General features: G+C 42.3%; 3 protein-coding genes across 8 annotated transcripts in view; 1 reads left to right on the top strand and 2 right to left on the bottom strand.

The window, feature by feature from the left end:
* Positions 1-9632: 9632 nt before the first annotated feature.
* On the bottom strand, positions 9633-15784 carry LOC111841026 (protein crumbs homolog 1-like; the record flags this gene model as incomplete). Its single annotated transcript, XM_023806460.2, has 7 exons — positions 9633-9978; positions 10875-11000; positions 11112-11153; positions 11262-12165; positions 12667-12832; positions 13076-13626; positions 14857-15784. Coding segments are annotated over 7 exons (2967 nt in total), but the record flags the coding sequence as incomplete, so codon positions are not given.
* Positions 15785-17415: 1631 nt separating this feature from the next.
* On the top strand, positions 17416-23888 carry zbtb41 (zinc finger and BTB domain containing 41). 2 transcript variants are annotated; one of them, XM_023806392.2, is made up of 11 exons: positions 17416-17554; positions 18496-19683; positions 19943-20150; positions 20375-20444; positions 20877-21024; positions 21121-21250; positions 21615-21710; positions 21919-22025; positions 22548-22653; positions 22748-22836; positions 22934-23888. In XM_023806392.2, the coding sequence occupies exons 2-11, from the start codon at positions 18519-18521 to the stop codon at positions 23563-23565; spliced, it is 2751 nt and encodes a 916-aa protein (XP_023662160.2). In that variant the 5' UTR covers positions 17416-17554; positions 18496-18518; the 3' UTR covers positions 23566-23888. The 2 variants fall into 2 exon arrangements, with proteins under 2 accessions (XP_023662160.2, XP_023662159.2); XM_023806391.2 differs by having other exon boundaries at positions 17416-17643.
* Positions 21824-27684, bottom strand: part of LOC111840992 (complement factor H-like) — an 88067-nt gene continuing 82206 nt past the window's right edge. For 4 of the 5 annotated variants that reach the window (XM_072704324.1, XM_072704327.1, XM_072704323.1 and 1 more), the window contains 5 exons: positions 26396-26437; positions 25483-25641; positions 25195-25377; positions 25016-25036; positions 21824-21997 (listed from right to left, as the gene is read on the bottom strand). In XM_072704324.1, coding sequence (XP_072560425.1) covers positions 25020-25036; positions 25195-25377; positions 25483-25641; positions 26396-26437 — 401 coding nt within the window. In that variant the 3' untranslated portion in view covers positions 21824-21997; positions 25016-25019. The remainder of the gene's footprint in view (positions 21998-25015; positions 25037-25194; positions 25378-25482; positions 25642-26395; positions 26438-27684) is intronic. The other variant, XM_072704326.1, reaches the window with a different exon arrangement.

Genomic DNA, 27684 nt, shown 5'->3' with positions numbered 1-27684 from the left:
ACACTTATTTATGCTAAAGGATTTAATTCAAAGGCAGCACTGATATTTAAAAGCAGATGACTAACATGAAATAGGGGCTGAAACACATGGTATCAAGTATTACACAAAATACTGATAAGACATCCATTTACAGTGTTTAAGCTTCGCTATTAAATTTCATCACAATAAAAGTATGTTTAGTAGTTTATTAAATAAAAATGATCGATATAAAAATTTTAAAACAGATTATGGTGGTTTTATATGCATAAACTGTAATGTCATGAACCTATAAAATGAAAGCTTCAAAGAATACATTAAAAGTAAATCATTTTTCCATTTGTACATTTAGGAAATGGAAAAAAAAACATTACTTGCAAGAGAAAACCTTAAACACAATCTATATGACTATCAAGTGTGTAACAAAGGTCATAGTGGAAGAATATATTTGTATATTTAAAATATACATTCCATTCATAAATTTTAAAATTTAAATGAGCGCATCAATTGTTGCAGGTTGGGCTGTGTGCATCTCCGATGGAGATGTGACGTATCTGCAGTCACATGCTTCATGTAGCTTTTGTTTACAAAAACAATTGGCAGCGAAGTAAGTCGAGAGGGGATGGATGGGCAACGAGGAGGGCGAATGAGCAGCTAGGTGGGAGGGGCCAGGTGCAACGATTGGTCGGCGAGTCAAATTCCAACAGAAATGGGGTGTTGTGTGTCAACTCTGTCAGATTCATGCATGTCGCTGTCGGGGTTCGGAAACCACAGCCAAAGCAAGGCATCAGACCATAACCTCATCCAGCCCCAACCCTCTCCAAAAATAGTCCAGCTATATCCCCCAAAAACAGATGCTAAATATCATTTCATTGATCCATTGATAAAATTCATAGTTCCTAATTAATGATTCCTAAACTTAAAATGGCTACGGTGTAATCGTGGTGCAGAGATGAAATCTGGGTGATGGTGTCAATCTAATGATTAAGACAGACCAACAAACCAGAACATGAATGGCACCAGTTACACTATATACTAGCTAGTTTATATGAATCTTTATTATATATTTACGACACAATTTAATCATGCAGCACCTACAGTTACCATATAATGACTGCAACATCTTAGTGATCGGCGTAATTTATTTTAAACGTTAGACCAATCAATAAATGCCTTCACTTTTTGTGTGATTGCCAACAATGACAAAATACCTTTAGAATTGTTTCATTAAAAACTGCTATTGTACCTCTCAATTCCTATTATAATAATCTTGAAGAAAATATGATTATCAAAATATCCACTTAATTGTAATAATTAAGGACCTACTGGCATTGACTACAGAAATACTAAAAAAAGTCTGGCATCTTCTCTCCAAGGATCTGGAAGTTTGCTTTTTATACATATGAATTAGCAGGACACTTTTAGTCTAGGATACATTATCATTAAAATAGCACCAAGTGTTATAGATCTATGCCAAATGGATTTGCTAGTTTGAGTGTAAATGCTGAGCAAACAGCCAGGGGTAGCAATATATAATGATCATTACTGAGCCCCCCCCCCCAACAAAACTGGAACTATATCACTGTAACATAATGCCACTTTTGTGCAGTTTGTGATATACAGGTTACTGAGAACAGCTGCCGGTTCAATAAAATACCCCTTATAATTCCCCATGCAATCCTGCCTTTATCTCATTTCTTGTCTTTTTAAGGTCTTTCTAGTCGGCGTGACACAAAGCTGAGCCGTGTTTGTAAAGTAAGACCCTCCATTCAGCACGCCGGCTGACTGAAAGACTCGGCCCAATCTTTTCCCTCTTAATTAGCTGCATTATCTTGTCCGTTGTTGATGAATCTGGAAAATAAATGCCAAAAAAAGGTGCCGTGGCAAAGGTCTCCCAATTAGGGTTTGCCGACAGCGGGCTGAGCTTCTCCCCTACTGCAGACCCCGGTTCGACAGCGTGGTAACAGGGCCCTGGGGACGAAATCACAGAGTGGGGGGGGGGGCTGGAGTCCAGGAGGGGGCTCTCTCACACCCCCACAGCAGAGAGACAGCACCTTACACATCCACAGCCCCCCACACTCATCCTTTAAAGAGAGATCTATCCAACGGTATTTTTCAGACATTAATATAAAAAAAGGCTGAATGTTTAAGTCTGTGGTGCAAACCTACCGAATGGTGTTTATTCCCTGAAGGCATTAATCTTAATTATGAAATATGTCTACATTACAAAAAAAAAATCTAATAAATATCTATAAAATGCAGTCGATTTCTCGTTCCTATCGTAGCAGAAATGCAAAGTGCTTTCAGAGGATGAGGAATGACAATATTGTTTTCTTGCAATGGGGGGGTGTGCCATTATTTTATTAGATAGGATGTTTGGAACTTGACTGGAAAATTTTATTCACGTTCACTGTGGAATGAATCTTAAACAAGGCTACAAGGCTTAGCCAGTCTTCATCTAAGAGCTGGCATGTTAATTCAGTGCGGATCAGTCTGTGGTAATCAGCTTCATACGGCCCGTAGGTCTCCCCATCTATCTTCACCTTAAAAGACCACTGAGGGCTTGTGGCAAACTGAAAATTGCAATGTGGGAGGGGGATGTTAAAAAAATAAATGAATAATTAAATATAACATTAGTTATCAGAAGACACAAAAAATTACACAATGTTGACATCTGCATCAGAAATACAGAAGCAAATAAATAGACACATATGATCTTTCCAGGGATAGAAATTAATAGTTATTACAGTACAGGTTATGGATTTTATTTGAAGTATATTTTTATATTTATATATGCAGCAAATCGTCTGGTGACAAACAAAAAGCAACTTAGTATACTTTGTGCTGAATTCCTGTTTCTGTAAGCAGGATTGGTTCCTTTAAGCCTCTTTGTTTGCAGGGAGCACCCCCTTTAGTGAAGATCCCAAACGATCGAGCCCAACAGATGGAATGCCCTGAGCCAAGTCCTGCTGAGTTTGTCTGCCTATTAAACGTAGCTGCAATTCATACACGCGCGCACACGCAGTTCACATATTCATATCTTTATGGGGACTCTCCATTCATTTCTATCTGACACCCTAATGCCAACTATGATATCCTTCACCATGAGTAACCAAACAACACACAAGACCTTTGGCACTTTTTGTTGATTGCATTTGCAGATTTTTCAAATATTGGGGTTATCCTTGTGGGGACCTAAAAAAGTGATCTCACAAAACTAAAAAGTTACAGATTTTTTCACTTTGTGAGGAAATGTGGTCCCCACAATATACTAGTTAGAAAGACAGACAGACAGACAGACACACACAGAATCTTTTGTTCTTACTACTTTTTCTACATGAGACTGTTGGCTCCATACAGACATAGCAGTCATGCCATAGTTTAGGTTTTTTTTAGTTAAAAAAGCACATGTGTATGAAACGTTTCAACAACATCTCCATTTTTTCGTCAAATATGATTCCACGTGATTCATCAAAATGTTGAAGTTCATAGATGAATGTCACCTTCACCTGTATTTTCTGGGGCATCTTGGTTTTTTTTGGGGGGGGGGGGAAACATGCAAACCTGCAATCTTCCATGGAGAAGAGCCTGGTAAATATGAACAAATTAAATATTCATCCATTTTTGGATTTCTACAGTCACCCTTTTGATTATTCATTATCGTGCACTTGACTGCTTCTGGTGGTATAAGGGCTCTGTGAAATCACAGTTGGGGTAACAGTGGTGCAGCTACAGACTATAGATCGCAGTGGGAAGCATCATAGGGACAGAGAGATCAAGTGCGCTACAGGTTTTTAAAAAGGGGCCAATCGGTGAAGGAAGAATTATTTCTATCTAACTAAGTGCAGTTAGGACATAGGTTTCTGTGTGGTTTACATGATATCCATTATCCATCTATCTTCTACACGCAGGGCCATGGTCGGCCTTGGGCTCGTCTCGGTAATAACTGGGGGGGTTGGGAGACACTGAATGGGATGCCAGTGCATCACTGGGAACACACTTACACACGTGTGCTGGGGAAAGGATGCTCGGATGGGGATTAGGACATGGAAACCCCCCCAAACTCTCATACAAACACAGCAGGAGTCAGGAGCTGAACTCCTCACCCAAGAGGCGCTAGATCACGGACGTATATGAGACACGGATAGGGCTGGGCGATAGGGACCAAAATTAATGTTGGTTTTTTTGGGCAGATTAGCGATACAAAAAATATTCCATGAAGTGTACTAAATGTTAAAAACCGCATGTAAGATACAGCGATTCCTCACCTTAGCCCTCCATCAAATTCCCTGTGGTTTCTGGGATTTTTCACAGCGCCGTGGCGAAGCTCTTGCGTTGCTTACAACCAGGCAGGGATACTATTGGTCTCTATCTTTAACAGAGCTCTAATTTTAACACACAATAAAAGCATATAGATAACGGGCTTCATCCTATATCTCGTTTTGAGAATATATCGATATACCGTAAACATTCGATACGCAGCCCAGCCCTAGTAATGGGACGTTCAGAGTCACCAACGAACCAATAAATCTTCCAGCTCTAAGATGGAAGTCACTGATTCTGGAGCAACTTCTCACAAATGCAGGAAAATGCAGCTTGTATGAGCGGAGCTGGGCTGGAACCGGACAGACAACGCAAGGGCTGGGAGGCGACGATGCCACCTACTGCGCCATACTGCTTCATCATAACTTTTGCCAAATAAATTCCGTTACATGAACACCTAGGCAGCAACAAACTATAGCTGTCCTCCTGTTGCGGAGATTTTTGCTCCAAGTCCCTGTTTTTTCCCACATTTTCTTGGCACAGAGCTTGATAAGCCGGCAGGCGGTTTCAAAAAATACCTTATGCATGAAAATATCAAAATATTGCTCCAACACCATACGATCTACATTGGCTGTATGAAACCTATTTGACAAACAGGTTTCAAACAAAGAAAAAATAAAATAAAATAACAAAACCTCTTGAAAAATGACCACCTCGAAATTATTACTTATACTAACACCTTCATCACAGGAGGGCCACTACAGACATATGGCACAAATTGTTTGCATTTGAGGTTTTAGCACTATGCTTTTCAAAGTCACACTTAAACTCAGCATCCACTTCATTAGGTACATGTGCCTGTTCGCACATACGGCCGAATCATGCAGCTGCATCTCAATACATACAGCACACCGACAAGATCAAGAGGTTCGGCTACCGCGAGACTCGCAGTTAAGAAACGGGCGAAAACACTTGATCCAAGCGGTTTCGAGCATGGCGTAATTGTCGGTGTCATACGTGGCGAGTGAGGGATCACTGAGAGCCTCATGGGAATTTCACGCACGAGCGTCTAGAGTTTACAGAGAACAGCGTGAAGAACAAAACAATAATAATCCAGTTCTGTGGCTGTTAATGAGAGAGGTCAGAGTAGCATAGGCTCGTTAAAGATAAAAGTGAGGCCACAAGTGCAAAAGGAACAGTGCCACGTCCCGGCACTGGGCAGAACGCCTTCACTGAACACACAACTCATCTGAAGATCTACTCCCGACAATAAACCGTTGGCGTCTTTCTGCGGTATGCACATGCTCCAAATTTGAATAGTACAACAGCAATAAGAAAAAATAAATTTCAACCCCTGTGTATAATTGCCAAAAAGAACTTCAAACAAAAAATGCTGGCAAAATAGTAAGTGGATAAATTATTGGATGAATACATGACTTATTGCAAAGATACTGCCACAGTAAGAGTTCCTTAAGTTATGGAAGTTCCGATTCACTTGCACAAAAAAAAATAAAACATCATTCCATCACAACAATGGATACTAGGAATGGACTTCATTACTCAGCTACAGTTACGATAAACCAAACAAGATAGTAAAAAAGACCACAGTATATAAAATCAGGAACTAGGCCTAAGTCACTGAAGCCAGTAACTGGATGCTCTTCTTTCCCAGTCCTGCATTTTTAAACCGTACCAAGCAGGAAATATACGACATTTAAAAGAGAAAGGCGACGTTTAAAAAGAAAATAACACAGTAAAAAAAAACTGCAGTCCGTCACCTGCAGTCTTGCGAGAACCAGAGCCGCATGAATGATTCTCTGCGCTACTTATCAAAGCTCGGGTTTGCATCAACAACAATGAACGAGGAAGAGCGGAAGCTCGCTGCAAATGAAGGTGGACGAAGGACAGTGCTTCGCCATTCGTACCACGGGCCAAGGAAAAGGAAGATAACTACAGATGTCACGGTTCTACTGTTACGCAAGTCCTTCGCAAATCAGACGCCACAGCCCCTCACAGGTGCTTTTGCAACCTCAGCTTCCGCATCGATGCCGAGGGTAAAAAATTTACGATCCTGATACAGGAATCCATTAAATATTTTGGGAGTCACAGCCCAAGCCCCCATTAATCCCATTCATTATGGCCTCCAGGTACTGGGCTTGGCAGTGTGGAGGGGCACTGCTTTTGGAACATGTGGTTTAGCTTATTTAATTGGCAGGAATCTGTAATAGCCGGCACACACATTTTCTCCACAAATCATGCTGGTTGCAGTGGTCTTTTATACTGATGTGGACATTATAATAGGGTCAGGTCGCCTATTGCGAGTCGGACACGGTGTCCACTCATATTTACAAGCATTGCAATGGTTAAGATGTAACAACCATGTAGAAACCAAACTAGACAAGTGACATTTGATTCTCTGCCTTTCCTCCAGCTCTTGCTGTCTTCCCAAGATTTCAGGAGCTCACGCTGCATAAGCAGCCAGTTTTACTCTGCACACTCCTGCCATACCGAAGCCTTAGTTGCCCAATAACTGTAGTCAGTGGCTAATGCATCAGGCCTGCTTTTAATCACGGTAATTTGTGTTGCTTGCGTACAAACAAATCTGAATATGCTTAGTGGTTTGGCCAAGCAGTTCACCAAAACTAGATTAACACGGCACTCTATGTTGATTGATAATTTAATTGTGAAGCGCGTGCCGTTTGAACGACAAGAAAAGCAAGCTGGAAGCACATTGAGATTCGGGGCTCCAGAGACCACAGACCTTATCGGCTCTTTTATTTAACACCGCATCGCATGCAATAACGCGAAACTGCTTTGGGCTGGAGAGCGTTCACGGAGATTAACTAAATTAAACTAAATGACGATTCAGTGAAAGTGAATCTGTGGTTAGAGACCAACTATGGTCATTTGTTTGAGCTCCGACAAGCAATTAAACATTTAAATCAATTATCACGCTTAATTTAACAACGAAAACATCCAGCTAGGGATTGATTTTTGATTTTCACTGCCTTTATGTCGCTCAGTACCGCCCACTGTCATGATGCGTGTCTGCTGTTCATTCAGTGGTTCAGAATGCAGTTTAGTCGTATTACCATAAAAAATCCCCGAGGAGCGTGAACAGTTGTCCTGACTTTGTCTCAGATGATGATTGATGAGATGGACACGGGGAAAATCTGAGCAATCAGCCAAGTGGGGATCTGCTGTCACTCGTATCTCTAAAGATGGCCTTGGCTTCTGGAGCGGGCTCTCCATAAGGACCCCTTTAGGCATGTCAGGCACCACAGGTTGGTCTCTGGCAGCAGCTGAGAAGGGATCCTTTAATTCGCATTACCTGCCCTAGACAGCGCCATGTGACCTACACCATGTAAAGAAAGCGGCCGACGGGTCACGTGATCCAGCGGACAGCCATCTCACGTGATTTTAATCCCTTTGCTTGTGGAAGGGGGAAATTGTATGTCCGAAGCTGTTCACATATAGACATCGCTACACTGGAACGTCTAAAATATGCCAGTAAACAGTCTGAAGTAACTTAAAAATAAAGCTAATTCTTTTCATAGCTTTGTGCCTATGAACCCCCGCCCCTGAAGTTGCCTCTTTTTTCCACCGGTTAAGATTTCGGCTTTAGTTTTGTTTACCAATGTCAATGCTGCCATCTACTGGACAGTCAGCAGTTTTTTTTTAACCACTATGTTAAAAAAATCTTAAAGGGACAATTAAAGTTTTTTTTTAATCCGTTAAGAGTTTTTCAACGCAGTGTAGTTTTTACATTAAACGTAGAGCAGGGCTGCCCAACCCTACTCCTGTTGATCTACCTTGCATATACCCTTGACAACATTAACAAAGTATAAAATTTAGAGCGACATAAAAGATTACATTTATACCATTTAATAAATTAAGCACAGAATTGTAGTCCCGTTTGTACGAGATCGTTAGCAAAGGAGCATGTGTTCCTATAGTCGATCTTATATGGTTTGTGATTGGGCACACCAAGCGCTGATTGGGATAATAACGTCAGGTGCGTCTGTCTGTGGTGCCTTCAGTGGCTGAGGGATGTTCTGGGCTTAATGTTTGCCCCCTAGTGGCAGAAAGGTAGTGAAACGCTGTTTCGCGTCACAGCGACCGCAGCCCACGCGTACACCACGAAGACTTCACCCTATACAAATGTAGCGTGAGAATTACAGAAATTTGGAGATGCTGTTTACAGACTTAAAAGTTAGATTTTCAGTTATCACAGGCAGATTTTTTTCCATTTAGCAGAAACAATACATATAGACAATAAATTACAGAGTTAAGTTACAAATGTATGAAAATCAAAGTATCGAGCAGTGTGTCTGTCTGCGGAGAGGATGTCGACTGTGTTGAGAGGGTCACTGACATCGGCAGCGACATTCATGTCTCTGGTGACTCTTCCTATGAAGTCAGTAGGCAGACTTGGGAGTGGGGGGGTCATGAGATCGGTGGGATGGGGTGTGTGGCGTTCCCGATATCTTTGTGAATTTTTCGAGTTCTGTTGTTCCCTGTTTTATTGTGTGACTGCGAGACATGGGCACTATCCAGTGACCCGAGATGAAGACTGGACTCCTTTGGTACCATGTCTCCTCGGAGAATCCTTGGGTACCGCTGGTTTGACTTCAGTAGCTAGAGGAGTCCCGACCGAGGCACATTACCTGCATTGTAAGGGAGCGTCAGTTACGGCACTACGGCCTTGTGTCGCGATTCCCTGAGGGTGATCCGGCTCGCAGCGGCTGGACCAGGCCAAGGGGACGCCCACGTTACACCTGGCTGCGGCAGATAGACCCCATTTCCGGAGGGTGAGACTGGACGGCGTGTCGGCCTGGGGGGATCCCTAAGCGTTTAGTGGTGTTATGTGGTGGGTGCAGCGATGCGCTGTGTCAGTGCATAACCCCCCGACCTGACCTGACCTGAATATTTAAAATTAACATAATTAATTTCCCACTGTATTTCATACAAACAAGTCTCATACAATAATATTTCACTGATCATCTTTCATTAAACCAGTAGGCTGCTTAGAGGAAAATATACATACCATTATCAGCACGAGTGTAATAAAGTTATGATATAAAAATTATATTTTATTGTTTAATTACAACACTTTTTTCTGTCATAAAAAGGACACACCCCTCAACAAGGCTACTGTTACATTTTCTACCTTATAATTACTTAATGAAACATAGGATTCATATAAGGCACACTTTTTCAGCTTTTCATGTTTTGTTTGATATTACAAAATAATATAACTATAGGACAATTATTATATTTTGCCAAGCAACTATACTCAAAATATTCATATTAAAAAGGTATTCAAATGAGCATTTACATGGGGTAACATGATATTATCACACCATATTAATATACAGTTTCTGAATCTCATCTTTTATTATAGGATAATCCATGAATACTTAAATTCAGTATCATTTGACATATATAAACGCACGTTAAAACATCGATCAATATATGGTGACTTTGTGTCATTCGTCGTCGACCCCCCATTCAACCTCTGCGTCGTCTTCAAGATGTAGGACCAGGTAGGAGAGCAACTGAAAGAGGTTCTGCCAGAGCAGCAGAGACACGTAAAAGTAAATGTCGCTGAGGTCCACTTCGCAGTGCTCTCCGGCGAAGCTGATGTGGCACAAACACTGGTAACGGTTCAGCAGGTTCCTGCAATAGCCCCCGTTAAGGCAGGGGTCTGACCTGCACTCGTCCAGCTCCGTCTCACACCTGTGATGCAGGGATCATGGTGAAACAGTTTTAAAAAAAAATCTCTGTGGTGCTGCTTCTACACACAACTCACTGAGGCGGAGAACTTCAGAACGTCACTGTTTTCATTGAAACTCTTCTCCCGGTTCCAAAATCATACTCAGCATTTGGACAGGAACTGACCTCACCCAGCATTCCTTGTCTAAATCTAGTGCTATATGAACAGTGACTCAGAATCCTTCAAATGTTCAGCTTGGAATGACTCGAGTTTGCCACTCATTATGTCAGAGTAGATACAAGCTGCAGTGAAAGCCATTAATCTTTCACCATTGGCACAATATGCAGTTCATAATAAAGCTCTATTCTTTTTAATGTGTTATTCTTTGTAGCTGACAGGAGACTAAACCAGAAGCCAGGAGCTGCAAGATCAAGTCAGAAAAGTCAAGTATCGCAGGTACAAACGGAGAAAACGGGATTGTGTGAGTCAATTAAAACAACATTAGCAAGAATGACAAGTCATATTTTTTCCTGTTTTAAGTTGTCGATTATACAAACGCTCCCTAGGTTACGATGGTCTGTGTTACAATGTTTCGACTTCACGAGGGGTAAATGTTTTTCATTTTCAGTACATTGTTCAATAAATTACGAGACTTTATTATAAATCAGACTTTGTGTTAATGATTTTGCCCAACTACAGGCTAATGTAAGTGTTCTAAGTATGTTTAAGGTAGGCTAGGCTAGGCTAGGCTATGGTGTTTGTTAGGTTAGGTCTACTGTATCAGAATGAATTTTCGCCTTACTGTAGGTTGATTGCAACATAACCCCATTGTAACCTGGGGAGAGGCTGTAATACTGACTGGAAAAATCGATAGAACGACAGCAACAAAGTAACTGAAAGGAAGGAGCAGTTTTCTCACCGGTGACCTGTGAATCCCAGCCGGCAGCTGCACATGCTTGCGATGCCGTCGGTACAGTTACCTCCATTGAAACACGTGTAGTTCCTGTGCTCGTTTCCACAGACGGACACTGGAAGCTTCGGGCGGCTGGAAATCCGATGCGTCATTTCGTTAACAAGTTAAATGAAATGTGGGGCAAGGTATTCTGTAGCTGGAAAACCAAAATGCAAAACACACACAGGGTTATGCATCGCTTACCGGATCTTGTCTATATACCAAGGAAGTTCTTTAATCTTCTCACTGATGGGGGGGAAATCAATCAATCAATTAATTAAGCTAGATGCTATTCAAAAGACCTAAATGCTTAACACAATAGAGTGAGACTGACACGACATGTTAGAGACTCACTGGCAGTATTTTCCAGTGCTGTTATCACGGCAGAGGCAAGAGTAGCCATGGATTCCTCTGAGGCACGTTGCTCCGTATGAACACTGATGGTGCAGACAGGGGTCTGTCTTCTCCTCGCAGTTAGCCCCAGTATAACCAGCATCACAGATGCACTGGTACCCCAGGGAGTGAACGCTGCAGTTGCCATGGGCACATGGATTGATGGAGCATGGGTTTGTGTGGAGTTCACAGCGTGGTCCCATCCAGCCTGACGGGCAAGTGCAGCTGAAGAGGTTAAAAAGGTCCTGACAGACGCCGTCATTCAGGCAAGGTTTGGCCACGCAGACATCAGCCCCCGAGCAACCACCACGAACTGCTCTGGGGGACATCTTGAGGAACTGCTCGTCTTGGACCCTTGGTATGTCCACCTCACTGTTCCCATGGTAGGGCAGTGCTATTCCGCCAATTTCCACTGTACTCAGACACCCGGCAAGGCTACCGCCAACGTCGACTCCAAAGCCACCCAAGAAAATGTCAGCCTCATCCTTCAGGAAATCCAGGTTCCCAGATCTGACGCTGGAGATTGTCCCTTTGCCGTCAACGTTGACAATCCATTTGGAAGATGGCAATGAGGGGACCAGCATAGAGAACTCCACTGAGTGCCATTCACCATCGCTGATGGCGTGCTGGCTCTTCAGGGTCAGTTTGAGGGAGGCATCTGGGCCAGTCATCAACTCCAACTGGAGATAAGAGTTTTGGATGGAGACCGTGACAAACTCAGGGCCCCTCTCAGCATGCAGAATGACACAGTTGAGCTTCCTTGTCCGAATCCGAAAAGAGATGTAGCTGAGAGTTCGAGAGATCTTGCCATTGCCTTTGTAAGAAATGACAGCGCTATCATCGTAAAACGTTGCATTGGAAAAACCTGAATAAAAAGACAGAGAAATCAAAGGCATAAATGTTAATTCCATCCATGCATCCTTCCATCCATGCATCCGTTTTTCATATCCACTTGCCCTATGCAGGGTTGTGGGGGTCCGGAGCACATCCTAGAAGCTATGGGAGCAAACCCAGGATTGGGCACCAACCCATTGCAGTACATGATGAAAAATTATTATTATTGATTTCTGGCATACTCTCTTCCTTATTTATCCTTATTTATTTAAGGCACAGTCTGTATTCTATGGAACACAAGACAAAAGTTGTGTTTTAATAATAAAATCACACCAAGACAATGGCAGTATTACCTTATAAAAGCTCCGATCAATACTTAAGGAGTAAGTGTCCAGGTGAATTTACACCACAGAATGAATTGTATTAAAGTTCACCACTAGACCATCATTATCCCTATATATTCATTTTCAGCGACTCTGCACGATTGAGACCCCGAAGGGCGCTCCTGGATTATGACAGGCTCGGTGCTCACACTCGAAGCCTTGTGCTCTGGGCCGGCAGACCCCGGCTGGCGGACAGGGGGACCGCTCACACCACGTCGCCTCTTCGCAGAGCTGGCCGGCAGCATGCGAGGGGCAGGAGCACGTGAAGCCGTCCCACGTGGGATAGCAAACCCCCCCATTCTGACACGGATTATTCTTAGTCAGACAAAAAAAAAATTACAAGTGTACAGTAACCAGATTAAATTATTTATAAACTGTGCATATTACAGATAGACAGATAGATCACAACTTTGTATCGCACCTTTAAATTTAAAAAGGCATTAGGGACAAAGGCATATCTTTATTAAATTTGATTAGTGTTACAGAATAACGATTAACAAGTTTATGACGGCTAACACATGGCTGCTGACTTAAGCACAGTTCTGCTGTATTACTTACTCTGCAGGTGCTGTCGCTTGCACAGCCTTGCGTTACGTTGACAAGGCGCTCCAGGGCATAGGAGCTCACTGGCGCGCCTATGGGATAGAGCTGCAGGCGCCGGGAGTTTATCCGCACGTCCTGGATGCATCCTTTGAAATAACCTCCAAACGAGGCGCTGGAGCGCCGGTCTGTCAGTCCCCCGAGGTAAACCGCGTCTCCTGACCGGACCGGTGGCATGGAAACAGAGACCTCCCCCTGCTTCTGGGACGACAGGAACAGCGCCATTTGGTCCTGCTGCACTCTCACGGTTACGTGATGAAGCGCCCCGTCGCTCAGCGCCAGCCGTCCCGTGAGGCTCGGGGAACGTTCGGCCCGGACTGTGGCTTTGCCGTCCTGCAGCCATAGCCGGAGGTAGGAGCCGCTGCTATTGACGAGGGCGAGCAGCAGCCCGCTCCGCCTCCGCGTGCGCACCCGCATGCTGAGCACAATGTCCTGTCCGGGGTCGTCGTCAATAGTGAAAACAGCATAGCTTTCCAGTTCTCCATCCCCAAACCTCCCAGCGATATTCTCTGTGCAGAAACCAAAGTGCAGCTTATAATAATGTCCATCGGTCAGTCATTACTATTCAGCGCTCTAGTGTAATTTAATACTACGATTATAGAGCTATACAAAATAATTTAATAACATTTCAAAGTTTATTCAGCGCCAATCTGTCCAGCTTTAGTAATAGTAAGCACTTATACAGTTAAATGTTGCATAAATCTGCATATATTTCAGTTAAGCTCTCGCACTGTTTTATGTCATCCTTCTATTTCCTCTTATACCGAATATAAGTTGACATAAAACCCAAAGGCCGAAAATTACATATAAGAAACCATAACGTGAGAGTTCCTCGCCCCGACCAATAGGCCGACTGGATGATGGATTGGATGTAACACGTCATAGTGGGCATCTAAATATCATAGTTTTTATAGACAACATATGCCCACAATCCTGCTCATGACACGATTTCATCATGAGCTAAGTTTTTTAAAAATAGAAATAAAAGATACTGCTACAGTAAATGTTACGTAAGACATAATCCTTCCATTTTAAGGAACCATAATAATAAACCTGTTAGATAAGGAGATTAAGGACACTGTGCCTATTAATAGACTTAGTAAGTAGCATAATACATCAGCAATTTTAAATGTTAGCAATGCTCCCAAGTAACTTATCTTTGATCATATAAAATTCCTTGTCTATGAATAATCTAAACAGCGATTGTGCACAATGCAACTTCAATTATCCTGCAAACAGATTTGAAGGTTGGTTAAAATGATCCATTAATCTTGCACCCCCACCCAATTCTTCCCTAACCCTAACCATAACCCTAACCCTCTCTCTCTCTCTGTCTCTCGCCCTCTCGCTGTCTGTCTGTCCGTACACAATTGTACACACTTAAACCACGCTGTTAACGATGGATAAAGGCAGTCCCTTTAGGGCACATGCCCACATGCACAAACTCACAAACACAATCATGCTCCTGGAGCAGCTAACAGATGCCAAATACCCTCACTGCCTGCTTTTCGACTGCTAGAGGAAACTGGAGAACCCAGTGGAGACACACCCAACCTGGGGAGAGCCCCAGGTTTAAAGCCCCAACCCTATAAATGTGAGGCAACAGTGTATCCTCTGAGCCTTTGTGCCACCGGCAGTAATATGACATAGAAGGTTCTGGTGATTGTGCTATTGGCTATTGTGACTCTGTTCATGATAAGATGTCTCCTGGGGTTGATGTTCATCATATGACCTCTTACCCTCTGAGCAATCTTGCCCTTCAAAGGGACTGTCGCACTCGCACTTGTAGCTCAGCCACTGATTATGGCATCTGCCCCTACTCTGGCACGGGTCGTCCACACACCGGTCCCTCTCTATGCACCCATGGGTGAGGCTCTCTGTGGATCCCTTCGGCCAATGCACCGGCACCAGTGGCACATCGTCGACGCGCAGGTCCCGCAGGCAGCCGATAAAATGCGGCGGGCCGGCTTCACCCTCCCCCCGAACCCCACCGATGAACATGCTACGACGTGTCAGTTCCAGCTGCGTCCAGTTGCTCTTCACAGCCATTTGGTTCTCGCAGTCCTCCTGACATGAGGAATCCAGTAGCCCAACACTTAGTCCTTCCTGCCCCAGGATGATCTCAACGGTGTGCCACCAGCCGTCGGTCACGTTCTGTGGCAGCGCCAGTGACACTGCAGGTTCACTGTGCTCCAGAAGGCTGAGATGCACGTGGCCTCTGGACAGCTGCAGCCTATGCAGTAATCCTCCAACATCCCGCTGAAACAGCAGTCCCTCACCTTGCAGGGTTCTAAAGCTGAGGGTCACGTTCAAGTCCGCTTTTGTATCTGGGGTTGATGTCTCAAGGTGGACGTAACCATTGGTCTCAAAGGAGAATGTGGTGGATTCTTGGCAGTAGGTGCCTGTAAAGCCACTAGGACATAAGCATTCGTAGACATGCACTTCGTCACTCAGGAAAGGGAAGCATGTTCCCCCATTATGGCACTGGCGCCCCCTACAGCCTACCAGGACCTGAGTGCAGTTCCGGCCTCCGTACACGATGCCGTTTTGGTTCTCATTTGAACAGTGGCATGTGTAGCTGGCAAAACTCTTCTCACATGAGCCTCCATTCTGGCATGGGTTCGAATCACACACATCGGTATCCTTGTCAGATAAGGCACCTTCAGAAAAAGGTATTCAGATTTAAAAACCTCCCTTTTTGCCAGGATAACTAGCTAACCAGAGGGGAGTTCCACAAAGCAGCATTCCCCAGTTAACTGGATAACTTCAGCCAAACGTGCAAATCGTCCAATAGGAAACCAGGTAAGTAACATTCCTATTGGACAATCCCTACATTTGGCTTAAGTTATCTGCCTAATGAAGAAATCCTGCTTTGTGGAATACCAGCCTGGATCGGCCAGTTAAATACAATTTCAATAAATAAGGCTTAGCTATTCCTACCGAAGTAAGCATAGATGACAAAGTAGAATATCCATAAATTATTTTAAATAATCAATTAGGGATAACTATTAAACATCAGATTATTCTTCTATAATTGATATTCATGATAGATAACAGGGATTAAAATGTATTTTAACTAATCACAGAAAATAGTCATAAAGTCTAGATATATAGCAGTATATCTAATATAGGTGACTGTTTTACAATGACATTGAAGTGTATTATATTTTTAAAAGAACCTTAACAGATAATATAAATCATGACTGTGCTCTTTATAATAATATGATAAAAAGAGGTAGAAAATGGTACCTTTATTGAATAAAAGCAGGATCCACAGACAGCAGGACAGTTTCTTCATTGTTGTGCTAAGGTTCCCCCATGAATGAGGTATATTATGCTGGTTATTTAATTTCATGTAACAGCTCATTTTTAAAAGGTTGCTGCCAGCTGTCGACCTTTCAGTCACCCGTGCGGAACCGGCGACTCTAATGCTTGGGATCTCCACCCACCAGGCAGGTCTCTGCATTTAGGTTAATGCGCTCTAAACGTCTTACAAGCTGAACGTCAGCCGGGGTGACATTTATGGGCCATTTTTGAACAGCCTCACATGTCTGTTATATGTCACATGACATATAAGCTTTATGTACGAAAATTATTGTTAAAGAAGAAGAAGAACAAAAAAACATAGTAACACTTTTGAAATGAGACACCGATGCTTATTTAGAGATGGGTTCATGTCATCCTTTGAAAACAAAACTAGGGATTCTGCAGAAATCTGTGATTGGGAGGTGAGGAAAACATAAATGGCTTGTATACTATTAACACATTTAGGTTGGTCTCATCCGCTCTGCTATCTACAGCAATGTCTACAATCACAGCACCTACAGGAAAGTGGGTGGAACCAGTCATATAGAGTTCTCCTCTAAGTACGTAACATTTCTTAATGAAGCCCCACTGCCTTTAAAAAAACAAGTAGTTGGGTGCTGTCACATATAAAGTCACATACAACAGAAGAGATGTGTGATATGGTCCCTTGGACATTTGGGTGCGTTTCCACTATGCAATCTGCTTTGCTCCCCAGTTTCAGGATCCACACATACCTGAGCTGCACTATACATTGCAAAATAGATGCATAAGTACAGCCAATAACAGTGGTAACATAGTAGTACGCAATGTCTTCTTTTTTTAAATGAAATATTTTTTTCAAATGTACTACAATACCCATACTACCACGCGGTCCTCGCTTTTGGGGGGGGGGGGGGCTTGTATTGGAATTTGGAAAACGCACATTCGCCGTAAAAATAAGTTCTCATAATTCCTAATGTTGCCGACGGCATGATCTTTATGATACACGCTTTCATTCTTTTAAAGCGTATACCATTTTTCATGCCGTACCAGTGGTAAAATCATGGATTTGGACAGGAAGCTTAAGTTAAGCGAGACAGCCAATGGCACGGCAGCTTATTCCGAGGTCTGATATACGCTGGAAATAGGAAGGTGGGGTGCTTTGTTATATTCAGGAAATAATTTTCTTTATTTTAATAAACATTAATCGTACAGTTACTTAGTTTGTTTGAGTGAATAAGGTAGGAAAATTTTTGCTTGCATATATTCCCCGATCTTGCAACTTAGTAGTTCAATTGGTGGCTACAAGAGTCGGTTGTCAGTGCTCTCCCCTTACGGGGGGCCGTGGGGTTGAAATGGGGGTCCGCAAGGAGGGCAGCGAATTGTAAATGGCATCATTGTGGTCCTTGGCGACAGCAGTTTCTATAAAATTACTGTCTTACAACTGGAGCAGAGATCGCGATTTCACAGCCAAATATAACGTGTAAACATCGTTGTCGCTGATAAGGACACAGCTAGCTCATAATGCATAATGTTAACGACGATTATATTGTTGTTAGATAAAATATTGAATTCACCTGCTTCAGTGACCAGTGGCATGTCACTTGAAGAAAAGTTGAACGATACCATTGTATAGTACCTAGCTAGCTAATCCAAATACCTCATGAAAAATAGAGTTTTGCTCGCTGGTCACTGTAAATATTTTATGTCAAACATTTAGTGTTGCCTGGTAAAATAATAATAATAATAATAATAATAATAATAATAGATCCATCCATCCTCTAACCTCTTTTGCTCGTCAGAGTCACAGGGTGGCTGTCAGCCTATTTCAGTCAGTGTGGTGGCCAGCTGGGGAAACCCTGCTTTGTAAATATATTAAAATATATTAAAAGTGGCAAGGAATTGTACTTGGGATTTTATTTGCAGATCTGTACACATTAAATAAGAGGCGTATACTTTCAATACTGGAGTTCTAAATCCATTGCTTTTATCTTTGTATGATTCTATCGTCTCTCCCATCTCCTCCACAGGAATTTATTCAGGGACTGAGTGATAATAATCAGTAACCTAAATCTTCGTGTTTTGTTTCTCAGGGTAGTGAGATATATTGTCAAGTATGAAGAGAAAAGCTAATCTTTCCAAGCTACTGGGTGGTAGGCAATGCAAAGAAAGGGCACCGCTAGAGGAATCTACAGCCCATTGCAGTGCAGTAATTCCATTCACTCCATTGGCTGCTAACCTGAATGATTCTGACCAGCCTTCTATAGGGACTTCACAGCAAAGAAAGCACCTCGTTTCAGCTCAGAATAATGGTGACTTTCTTCATTTTCTGAATGAGGACAGACAGAAAGCGTCACTGTTTTGCGACTTGGTCGTTATCGTGAACGGGAAGAGGTACAGTGCCCACAAGGTGGTGGTGGCCTTTGGGAGCAGCTACTTCCACAGCAGACTGAGCAAAAGCCCTGATCTGAATGTAGTAACTGTGAAGGAAATGGAAGAGTCTGCCTTTTGTCACTTGCTTCAGTTCTTGTACACATCAGAATTTGTGATCTTTGAGAAGGAGATTCCGATGCTGGTGGAGGCCGCCAGGTTTCTGGACATGACGGACGCTGTGAGGCTGCTAACCAGCGAGGAGGTCATGGAAGCTTCAGCCCAGGTACAGGAAGTGACTACTGACGTACCACAGAAGGAGGCCCAGCCAGATCCTTCTGAGAGCAGCTCAAAGGTATTGAGCGGGGGCAAATGCACCCACTGCAGCCGAATATTTTGCTACAGGAAGTCCTTGGAGAACCATTTGGCCAGGAGTCACAGTATGGCCGAAGGTTTGGAGGAAAAAGAGTGGAACTCTGACAAAGTTGCCCCGCAAGTGACCAGGCGATCTGCGCGTAGGAGGAAATGCCCAGCTAAGTTTGAGGAGGGTGATAAGGACAGAGAGGGTGTGTCTGACAAGGCTAGCCCGAGCAAGTCCAACAGCGAGGAGGTGTCAACCCTGACAGAAGAGGAGAATGAGGAGCAGAAGGAGGAGGATGAACAGGACGAGGAGGAGGAGGTCAGGGAACCTGACGGAAGGAGTGAGTTCACTGAAGAGGACAGACCGTACAATGAAAACTTGGATGAAGCAGAGAAGAATCAACAGAATGAGAGTGAAGGAGAGGAACACAGCATTGGTGCTGACGTGCCGGAGAAGCTGTATCCAGATGGACTGATGCCGCTCATAATTAAGAGTTCCAACAAGAAAACACTCAAGTGTCCTAAATGTGAAAAAACTTTTGACCGGGCAGGTAAGTCCTAAGCCAGATATAGAATTCCAAATAATATGTACACATCCATAAAGGCAACTTCGACAGTCGTGGTCTATATGTTCTTGAAAAGTGTTGAAGTCTCCAAAACCTTTAATACTTTCCTGCATGAGCTTAATTTTGCTCTTCTTTCTTGTCGAAAAGTCACTCTTCTGCAAAGCAGGTGTCATGACGTTTCCAATGCCAGACTTCAGATACAAAGAACGTTCTCAGGCATTTACGTCTCCATCTCTTTGCATAGGAAAATACGAGAGTCACACGCGAGTTCACACGGGGGAGAAACCGTTTCAGTGCGACGTCTGTCACCAGTGTTACTCAACTAAGTCCAACCTCACTGTTCACAAGAAGAAGCACAATATTGGAGTGCCTTTTCAGAAGAAGGAGCACAGGTGCCCTTTTTGCAATAAGTTACACGCCAGCAGGAAAACACTAGCAAAGCATGTAAGGAGGTAAGTATCACTCACTGTGAAAGGGCTACGAAGGATCTCATTGCACAAACATGTCTGTACACAACATTATTATACTTCAATAGCCTCTTCAATGAATTAGAAAACTGGCCAATGCTGGCCATTGGCCTCCTGTGTAGCATTCATTTTCTTACCCGATGTCTTTCCAGAACACTCATGTGCCTGTGCATTACCAAGCTGCGTACTGAATATTGCTGCTTTTTCAGATTCCACCCTGACCACATTCAAGAGTTCCTTTCGATGAAGAAAAGAAAGAGTGAAACTTGGAAATGTGATGTGCGTGACTTTCTTATAATTTATTTTAGGGTCTTTTGCTTTGAACTACATTTTTCTTGAGATGGTTATTGTTGGGTCACTATGGTCTCATAGCTACAGATTTATGGGTTTAATTCCCACCCTGGTTCTGGTCGTGGACCTTGCATGCTCTCTCTGTTTTCTTTGTTATGGACTGAAAACAAATGGATCTAGCTTTTTTATGCCATTCTTCTTTAGAGCACCATGGCTGTTCATTTATCAAAAATGGACATAAAATATTGTAATATTAGCACAGTACAGCGTTGTCTGTATGACCATTGGTAGAGAAACCAGACTGATGCCCAGACTATGGTCACGCTTTTCATTCTGGCTGTAGCTGTGCATGTTTTTCATGATCACTGTGTGTCATCGTTCCGGAATGCGTGACGGTGTCCTTGCTGTTCGATTGGTCAGATCTGCCATAGGTCCTTCACCCGTCGGCCACACCTGGAAGAGCACATGATCCTCCACTCGCAGGACAGGCCCTTTAAATGCGCATTTTGCGATGACTATTTCAAGTCGAGGTTCTCGCGACTGAAGCACCAAGAGAAGTACCATTTAGGTAATGTTGGTGCTTCTGCACGTCTGACGAGAGTTTGTTTCAGGAGTTAAGGAGGGTGAGTCATTTTCACAAGGGTCAAATATTTGTTCTTTTCAGGACCATTTCCTTGTGAAATTTGCGGCAGACAGTTCAATGACACGGGAAACAGGAAGCGTCATATCGAATGCACGCATGGTGGGAAAAGAAAATGGACATGCTCCACTTGTGGGAAATCTGTACGCGAAAGGTAATGCTATGTTTGTAAAGCTTTAAAGTTACGATTGTCAACCTCTAATGGAGAGGATTCAGTTTATATATTCATATGGTCATGTATACTACAAAAGGTAAGCCGCTGTATAGTTTGTAAAACTAGGTTTATTGTGTATTTCCTACACAGCTGGTTATTGATAGTTTAATGCAGCTGTTGGCCGTCTTGTCGACAGTTAGATTCTGATAAGTTCAGAAAAATTCTGATGTGTTTTGATTTGTAGCTCAGATTAGCATAAAAATATGTCCTGGTGAGGACAGCGGATTGATTATTTCGCCAGTTGAATCAAAGTCTTGTGTTTCAGGTCAATGAAATACCATTTACTTTGTTAACTTTTTTTTAGGACTACTTTAAATGAGCATATGAGGATTCATAGTGGAGAGAAACCTCATCTTTGCAGCATATGTGGCCAGAGTTTCCGGCATGGAAGCTCGTACAGGTGAGTTCAGGTGAACATGCAGGTGCATGCTTGTGTAAGACAAAGGGTCGAGTGACTGACGGAAGCTGAAAATAAAAATCAGCGGAAAATAAATGACCAGAGTGACAACAATCTGCTGTTTGAGTTTCCTTTAATATTTGCGTATTATGTCCATGCATACATGTCTCCTTCAACTCTTCATAATTCTCAGGAATCTTTTTATTGTCAGACTTCATCTTAGGGTCCATCACGATGACAAGCGGTACGAGTGTGACGAATGCGGGAAAACCTTCATTCGGCACGATCACCTAACAAAACACAAAAAAATACACTCAGGTAAATACATCCTGCTCTACTGATGACTGATCTCGTAGGTAAACAGTCTGGTGACTTCACAACACTTGGCTTCTGACATGGGTCTCTCGGGTTTGGTATATTTTCCGTCTTCCATGACTAATCCAAGTGGATCTAAATGACTCACATTAATCACACTTTTGATTCTATTGTGGATAAGATGTACTTTTTTGCCAAAGGCACATAAGTTTAATTCAGTCTGAAAGGCAAATTCGCCCAAAGCAAGAGGAATTGAAAAAAGTATCAAGAAGAGTCTCCTGTTCCTTCTTGTCATGCTGTAATAATTTTGTCTGTTTATGCTTCTTATTTTCATTCAGAAAACAATGTAGCATCATTCACATCTGCTGTCCCATAATGTCATGTGATCTAATTGCATTTCCTGCATGTTTGGCATCTCGTTTGTATATAATGAGGGTCTCGGCAAATGAGCCAATCGCATCGCGCATGCAGAAGTGGTCCTCATCTTGCAAATGAACTGGTAGACGATCGTCATGTTTGCTGCAGGAGAGAAGGCGCATCAATGTGAAGAATGCGGCAAGTGCTTCAGGCGTCACGACCACCTGACGGTGCACTATAGGAGCGTTCATCTGGGGGAGAAGGTGTGGCAGAAGTAAGTAAAGCCGCACATTTTCGTAAATGCTTCACTTTAGCTGAGCTGTTATTAATGACATCATAAATAATAACTGAATTTTGCTGTGGAATAGGTACAAGGCAGCACTGCATCAGTGTGAAGTCTGTAAGAAGGAATTCAAAGGAAAGTCCAGCTTAGAGATGCATTTCCGGACCCATTCAGGTAATGCGGAAACAGATTGGTTTCTTTTACAGAATACGCTGTTCCGGCATCAGGGGCCAGTCGTGTCACGCTAACCGTCGCTGTCTCCACTCTGAAGGGGAGAAGCCGTACAGGTGTCAGATCTGCAATCAGACGTTCAGGATAAAGAAGACGTTAACGAAGCACATGGTGATTCACTCGGACGCGCGGCCCTTTAACTGTCCGCACTGCAGCGCCACCTTCAAGAGGAAAGACAAGCTGAAGTATCACACAGACCACGTCCACGGAAGTAGGGCGGCAGAGCCGGCCAGCACTGAGCCGGGCGAGGACAAGGCCGCCGGCCTCGCCACGCCGTACCAAGATAAGATGCATCCGGCCGAACACGGCAAGGCGTACCCATCAGAGCGGAAGGCCGTCCTCCAGGGGGCGGGCCCAGACACCTGCGTGCCAGTTACGCTCGTTCCAGTTCCGATGCCAGAGGTCTCCAGCCAATCAGGTCTCGGGGGCCACGCCCCCCATGGTATCCTCCAGACTCAGTCTGAGGGGCAACCAACAGCTGAATACCAGCCAGCTGCCGATCTCGTTTTCTTAGAGAAATACACTCTCACCCCTCAGCCGGCCACAATCGTTCACCCGGTGCGAACCGACCAGATCCTCGATCCCAGAGAACCTTCTTATCTGGGTACTTTACTTGGACTGGATGCAGCTGCCCAGGTGCAGAACATCTCAAGTGCAGATCATGGCCACTGAAGCCTGCACAGATATTTCTTTTTGCTATGAAAATGTGTTGAGAACTGTACATAGGTTTTTATGTCATTTTTTTCAGCATAGTCTTTATGGAAAGTGAAAGGTTGGTTCTGGTCATTTTAATCTGGCCTCATTCTGTATCTGTCTCCAGCTTTAATTCCTGCAGTTTTATTCTTGCAGGGGCATGAATTACTTCCAGAAGAAACCAGCAACACTCACAACTCAATTTATTACCAGTTTTCTGAGTTTATCATGCATCATTAATTGTATTTCAAAGTAAAATGTGGGTTTTACCATAACTCAGAAATAAACATTGATTGAAATAATCTTTGATTGTATTCTGTGTATTTGTGGCAGAATGTTGCAGTAATTAAACAGTGTCAGAATGCAGTTGGAAAGTACCAGGGTTGTAGAGATGCACTGGATGTTTTCAGGGACACTGAAATCTTTTAGATTTAAATCAGTGTATAACAGTGTGTCCCACCCTGGTCCTCGGGGACTCAGACAGTCCACGTTTTACTGGGAGCTGGGAGGGACTGGGTTGGGAAACACTGTTTTACACGGATTTGTTTGATTAGGTACATTTACTCCTGCCCAGGGAACACTGAGAACTCCCGGGTTATTCCTCAACGCTGGGTGAGAGTTAGATACTCTAGGCCTGCTTTTCTCAATGCCCCTGTATTTGATCTTAAAAACATATACATTTTAAAATATCCCTGTCTGGGGCATATGTCAGGCTGCATATTTCCTGTCATCGTTACACTGATAGACCCATTTCATGTATTTTTTATTTATATTATCCCCATAGCATAGTTTTATACATAGTCCAGCCTCATTTTCCTCTTAATTATTCTTATGCTTCCACAACTGTTAACTTTATATGATTATTCCTGCCAGTAGGGGGTGCTAGAGAGATGCTAATGATGTGCCACAGTGAAACTGTACCTTTTCTGGAATCTCAGAGGTTTGGTGCCACCTACCCTTGAGTTTACATTAAATGGGGGGTTTAATCCCTAAACACAAAAGGGAATGATGTCCTAGTATTCTCGCAGTCTTCTTGAGTTTACTAGTCAATGAAATTGTATTGCAAAACTTCAATGCCAAAGCACATTACACTGTCTCTTCAACAAGTATGAGATGTATATTAAAAACTTTTAAACTGCAAACACTCAGTAGAATGACTAAAAGAGATAGAACAAATTTTTTTAAATAGTTGCTTTTTTGAGAAATCACTGTCTAAAGAATGAAAAGTTTGAAATATATCTGCTTTTATTTGTTAATTAAAATATATTATTGAACAAATCATAAAGCTTTTCTGTATGGTAGTTTATGTGCAACCGTATCAATGAAAAAAAAAACTACTTAAAAAATTCATGGATGGTGATGACCATCACCTGTCATATAAATCCATTAACTTTGGCTTAAAACTGTATCGATGCAATATAACACTTACCTTTTCAGTTGTAATATCTGCCTGAAAAATAAATTTAGGAGTATGATTTAGAAATTCATTATGAAGGTGCACTTAATGTACATCATTACCGATTATTCTAAGAAATCGTGTGACAATTCACAGTTTTTCAACAGCTGTCAGAGAATAAATAAGAAGTTGATAAGTATCATTGAACTTACATCCCGTGAAGGTCACTTTTCCATTGCGACAGTGTCCTATGCCTGTGTATAACCATCCTCCAATATAACGGTAAGTTCTGGATATACAACGAAACTGTACATCGCTGTCCTCTGGAATATAGACAGTGTCCCTCGGAGACTGAAGATTATGTTCGGCAGGTATTGATGATACTGAACACGGAGCTGGTAAAAAGTGGCAAACAATTAGCAATATTATGATTAAATGTTAAATAAACAACAAAAAAACTACCGTATATACTTTCTTTTGACTGAAAGAAAAATACTCACATAAACAAACTGGAGGTTCATCCCACTGGCCATTTCGACATGCTAAGTCCTTCGAGCCCCTTAATGTATAATGTCTCTTACACTGATACGTCGCTTTCATTGCATTACTGTCAATCACATCGCCATTGTCAATCTTTGGAGGTGATTCACAACCTTGACCTAGTGATGCAATGGATTATAACAGTATTACTATTTTTTACAATAATCTTGAATAATTTTCTGTTTATTATTTTAACGGCAATGCACAGCAATATATATAACCTTTTTGATGTGGCATGACGATTAAATTTCTCATAAACAAACAACAAATAAAACTTAAGTATAATATAAATATTAATTCTGTAAATTTTCATAATGACAGCAGTTAACACATTATGACATGGATTCATTACATTATGTGTACAGTAGTCCCCCATATCCACAGTCTCAGTTATCTGTGGTTTACCAAAGTCTGGTAAAAACATTGTGTGTAACAGTATGTTTTTTTGATTGTTCCTTTGTCCTTTAAGGGGCATAAAAAGCGTGATTTTCATCGCGCCATCATCCCTTGATACATGATATTTTTTCATTGCTCTATCGTTTCTTGAGAATTAGGCTGAGCCGTCATAATCCCTTTCAGTTCAGAATGAGAGTTCAGTTGTCTCCTCTACAGTACTGTATAACTGGACATGTGCACTGTACTTTATTATTACTGCTTTTAACATTGGTAATGTTTTATTCTGCGTAATTGATCAATTACCATTTGTAATTCCTGAAAATCACGCCCACATGGGGTCCACGGATAATTTGCTATCATCCTCAGTTTTGGTTATCCATGCAAGGGCTTGGAATGTATCACCCACGGATTCAGAGGGACTATTGTACTCAGAAAAAAGTTAGAGATCATTAAAGTCAATAAAGAAATACTACCCACCAGGTCTACTTTGCTCAGTTTTGCTCTCTTCTCTTATGGAACCTATAAAGTTTCATAAATATTGATTGATTATTGCTGGCACAGCTCATCTCCTGTGAAACTTACATAGTTGATTCAACATTTAGACTTCTTTAAATGTCTATTTTGTTTCCAGTTAAGTCATTCTTATTTCGCCCTAAATGTGTTGCAGGTTCTTTGAGCAAACACTGAATCAGAAGTTTCCTGTAGCCCAGTTATCATGACAGATCATGTGTTCTACTGTAGTAGAACCTCACTGCTCTAGTCATGAATTATTTTAACTATTCAGACTTCAGTATAATCACATTTATAATCAGGTGTTTACATATGGAAAAGAATAACAAAAATAACATGTGAGTCTTCTACATTTTATCCAAGTCATATAAACTCTTTATATGACACGCAAAATAAATATACAATTCATATTAACTTAATGTGTCATTAGATGTTCAATCTTTGATGTAAAATACATATGAAATAATGTACCATCAAACATATAAGTCCTACATTAATGTACAATCCATATTAAATGTGTGTGTCATTAGTCATTTATGTCCTTTATTCATGTAAAATACATATTAGGTTAATGTTTTGCCAAGCATATAAGTTATACATTGATATACAACACATATTAAATGAGTGTTTTGTCAGTAGTAGTTTTTATACAGTGGTACCTCAGAACTCGAATTTAATCCGTTCAGAACTCCGGATCGAATCCTAAAAAGTTCGAGTTGTGATCGAATTTTCCCCATAAGAAATAATGGAAAACCAATTAATGGGTTCCCAGTCCACCAAGATGACACCTAAATATGTTTTTTTTTTATCATTTAAACACAAAATGAACAGGATAAAACAAGAAGAGCAATTTTTTTCTTATTGGCTTCCAAAACAACATTACCCGTCCTGCCCCGATCGTCCGCTCCTTCCGTGTGCCACGCCCCCTCGTTAACCTCGTGTGGGATTCCCGTGTGATCAGCTGTTTCTGGTTGTTGTCATTAGTCCTCTGTATTAAGTCGCGTTTCAGTTTGTTTCCCCAGTCCGGTCATTGGGTGCGTTCGACTTGCTTACAGCGCTGGCTTAAAGCAACGCATTCTGATCCTGACGCAATGCATTACGGTTAGAAGCAATGCGACCTCTCACCCGGCTGCACAAACTGGAACCGCCTCCGTGACGACACACCTTTGCCCTTATTGGCTGAAGAGTTTTTAGTTACACGCATGACGTTTGTATCCCAGGCAGTTCCGTTGCGTAATCTGCCATTTCTCCCGAAT

This window comes from Paramormyrops kingsleyae, chromosome 21 (genome assembly GCF_048594095.1).
Source record: "Paramormyrops kingsleyae isolate MSU_618 chromosome 21, PKINGS_0.4, whole genome shotgun sequence".
Classification (NCBI taxonomy): Eukaryota; Metazoa; Chordata; class Actinopteri; order Osteoglossiformes; family Mormyridae; genus Paramormyrops; species Paramormyrops kingsleyae.
The sequence above is the reverse complement of the archived record's forward strand: the minus strand, read 5'-3'. Positions and strand labels throughout refer to the sequence as shown.

Bases quoted from the DNA above. Each gene is read 5' to 3' on its own strand.
- zbtb41 (XM_023806392.2), top strand. From the start codon at position 18,519: ATGAAGAGAAAAGCTAATCTTTCCAAGCTACTGGGTGGTAGGCAATGC. The intron at 19,684-19,942 runs GTAAGTCCTAAG...CTCTTTGCATAG, and splicing joins AAAAACTTTTGACCGGGCAG to GAAAATACGAGAGTCACACG. The intron at 22,654-22,747 runs GTAAGTAAAGCC...GCTGTGGAATAG, and splicing joins GGGGAGAAGGTGTGGCAGAA to GTACAAGGCAGCACTGCATC.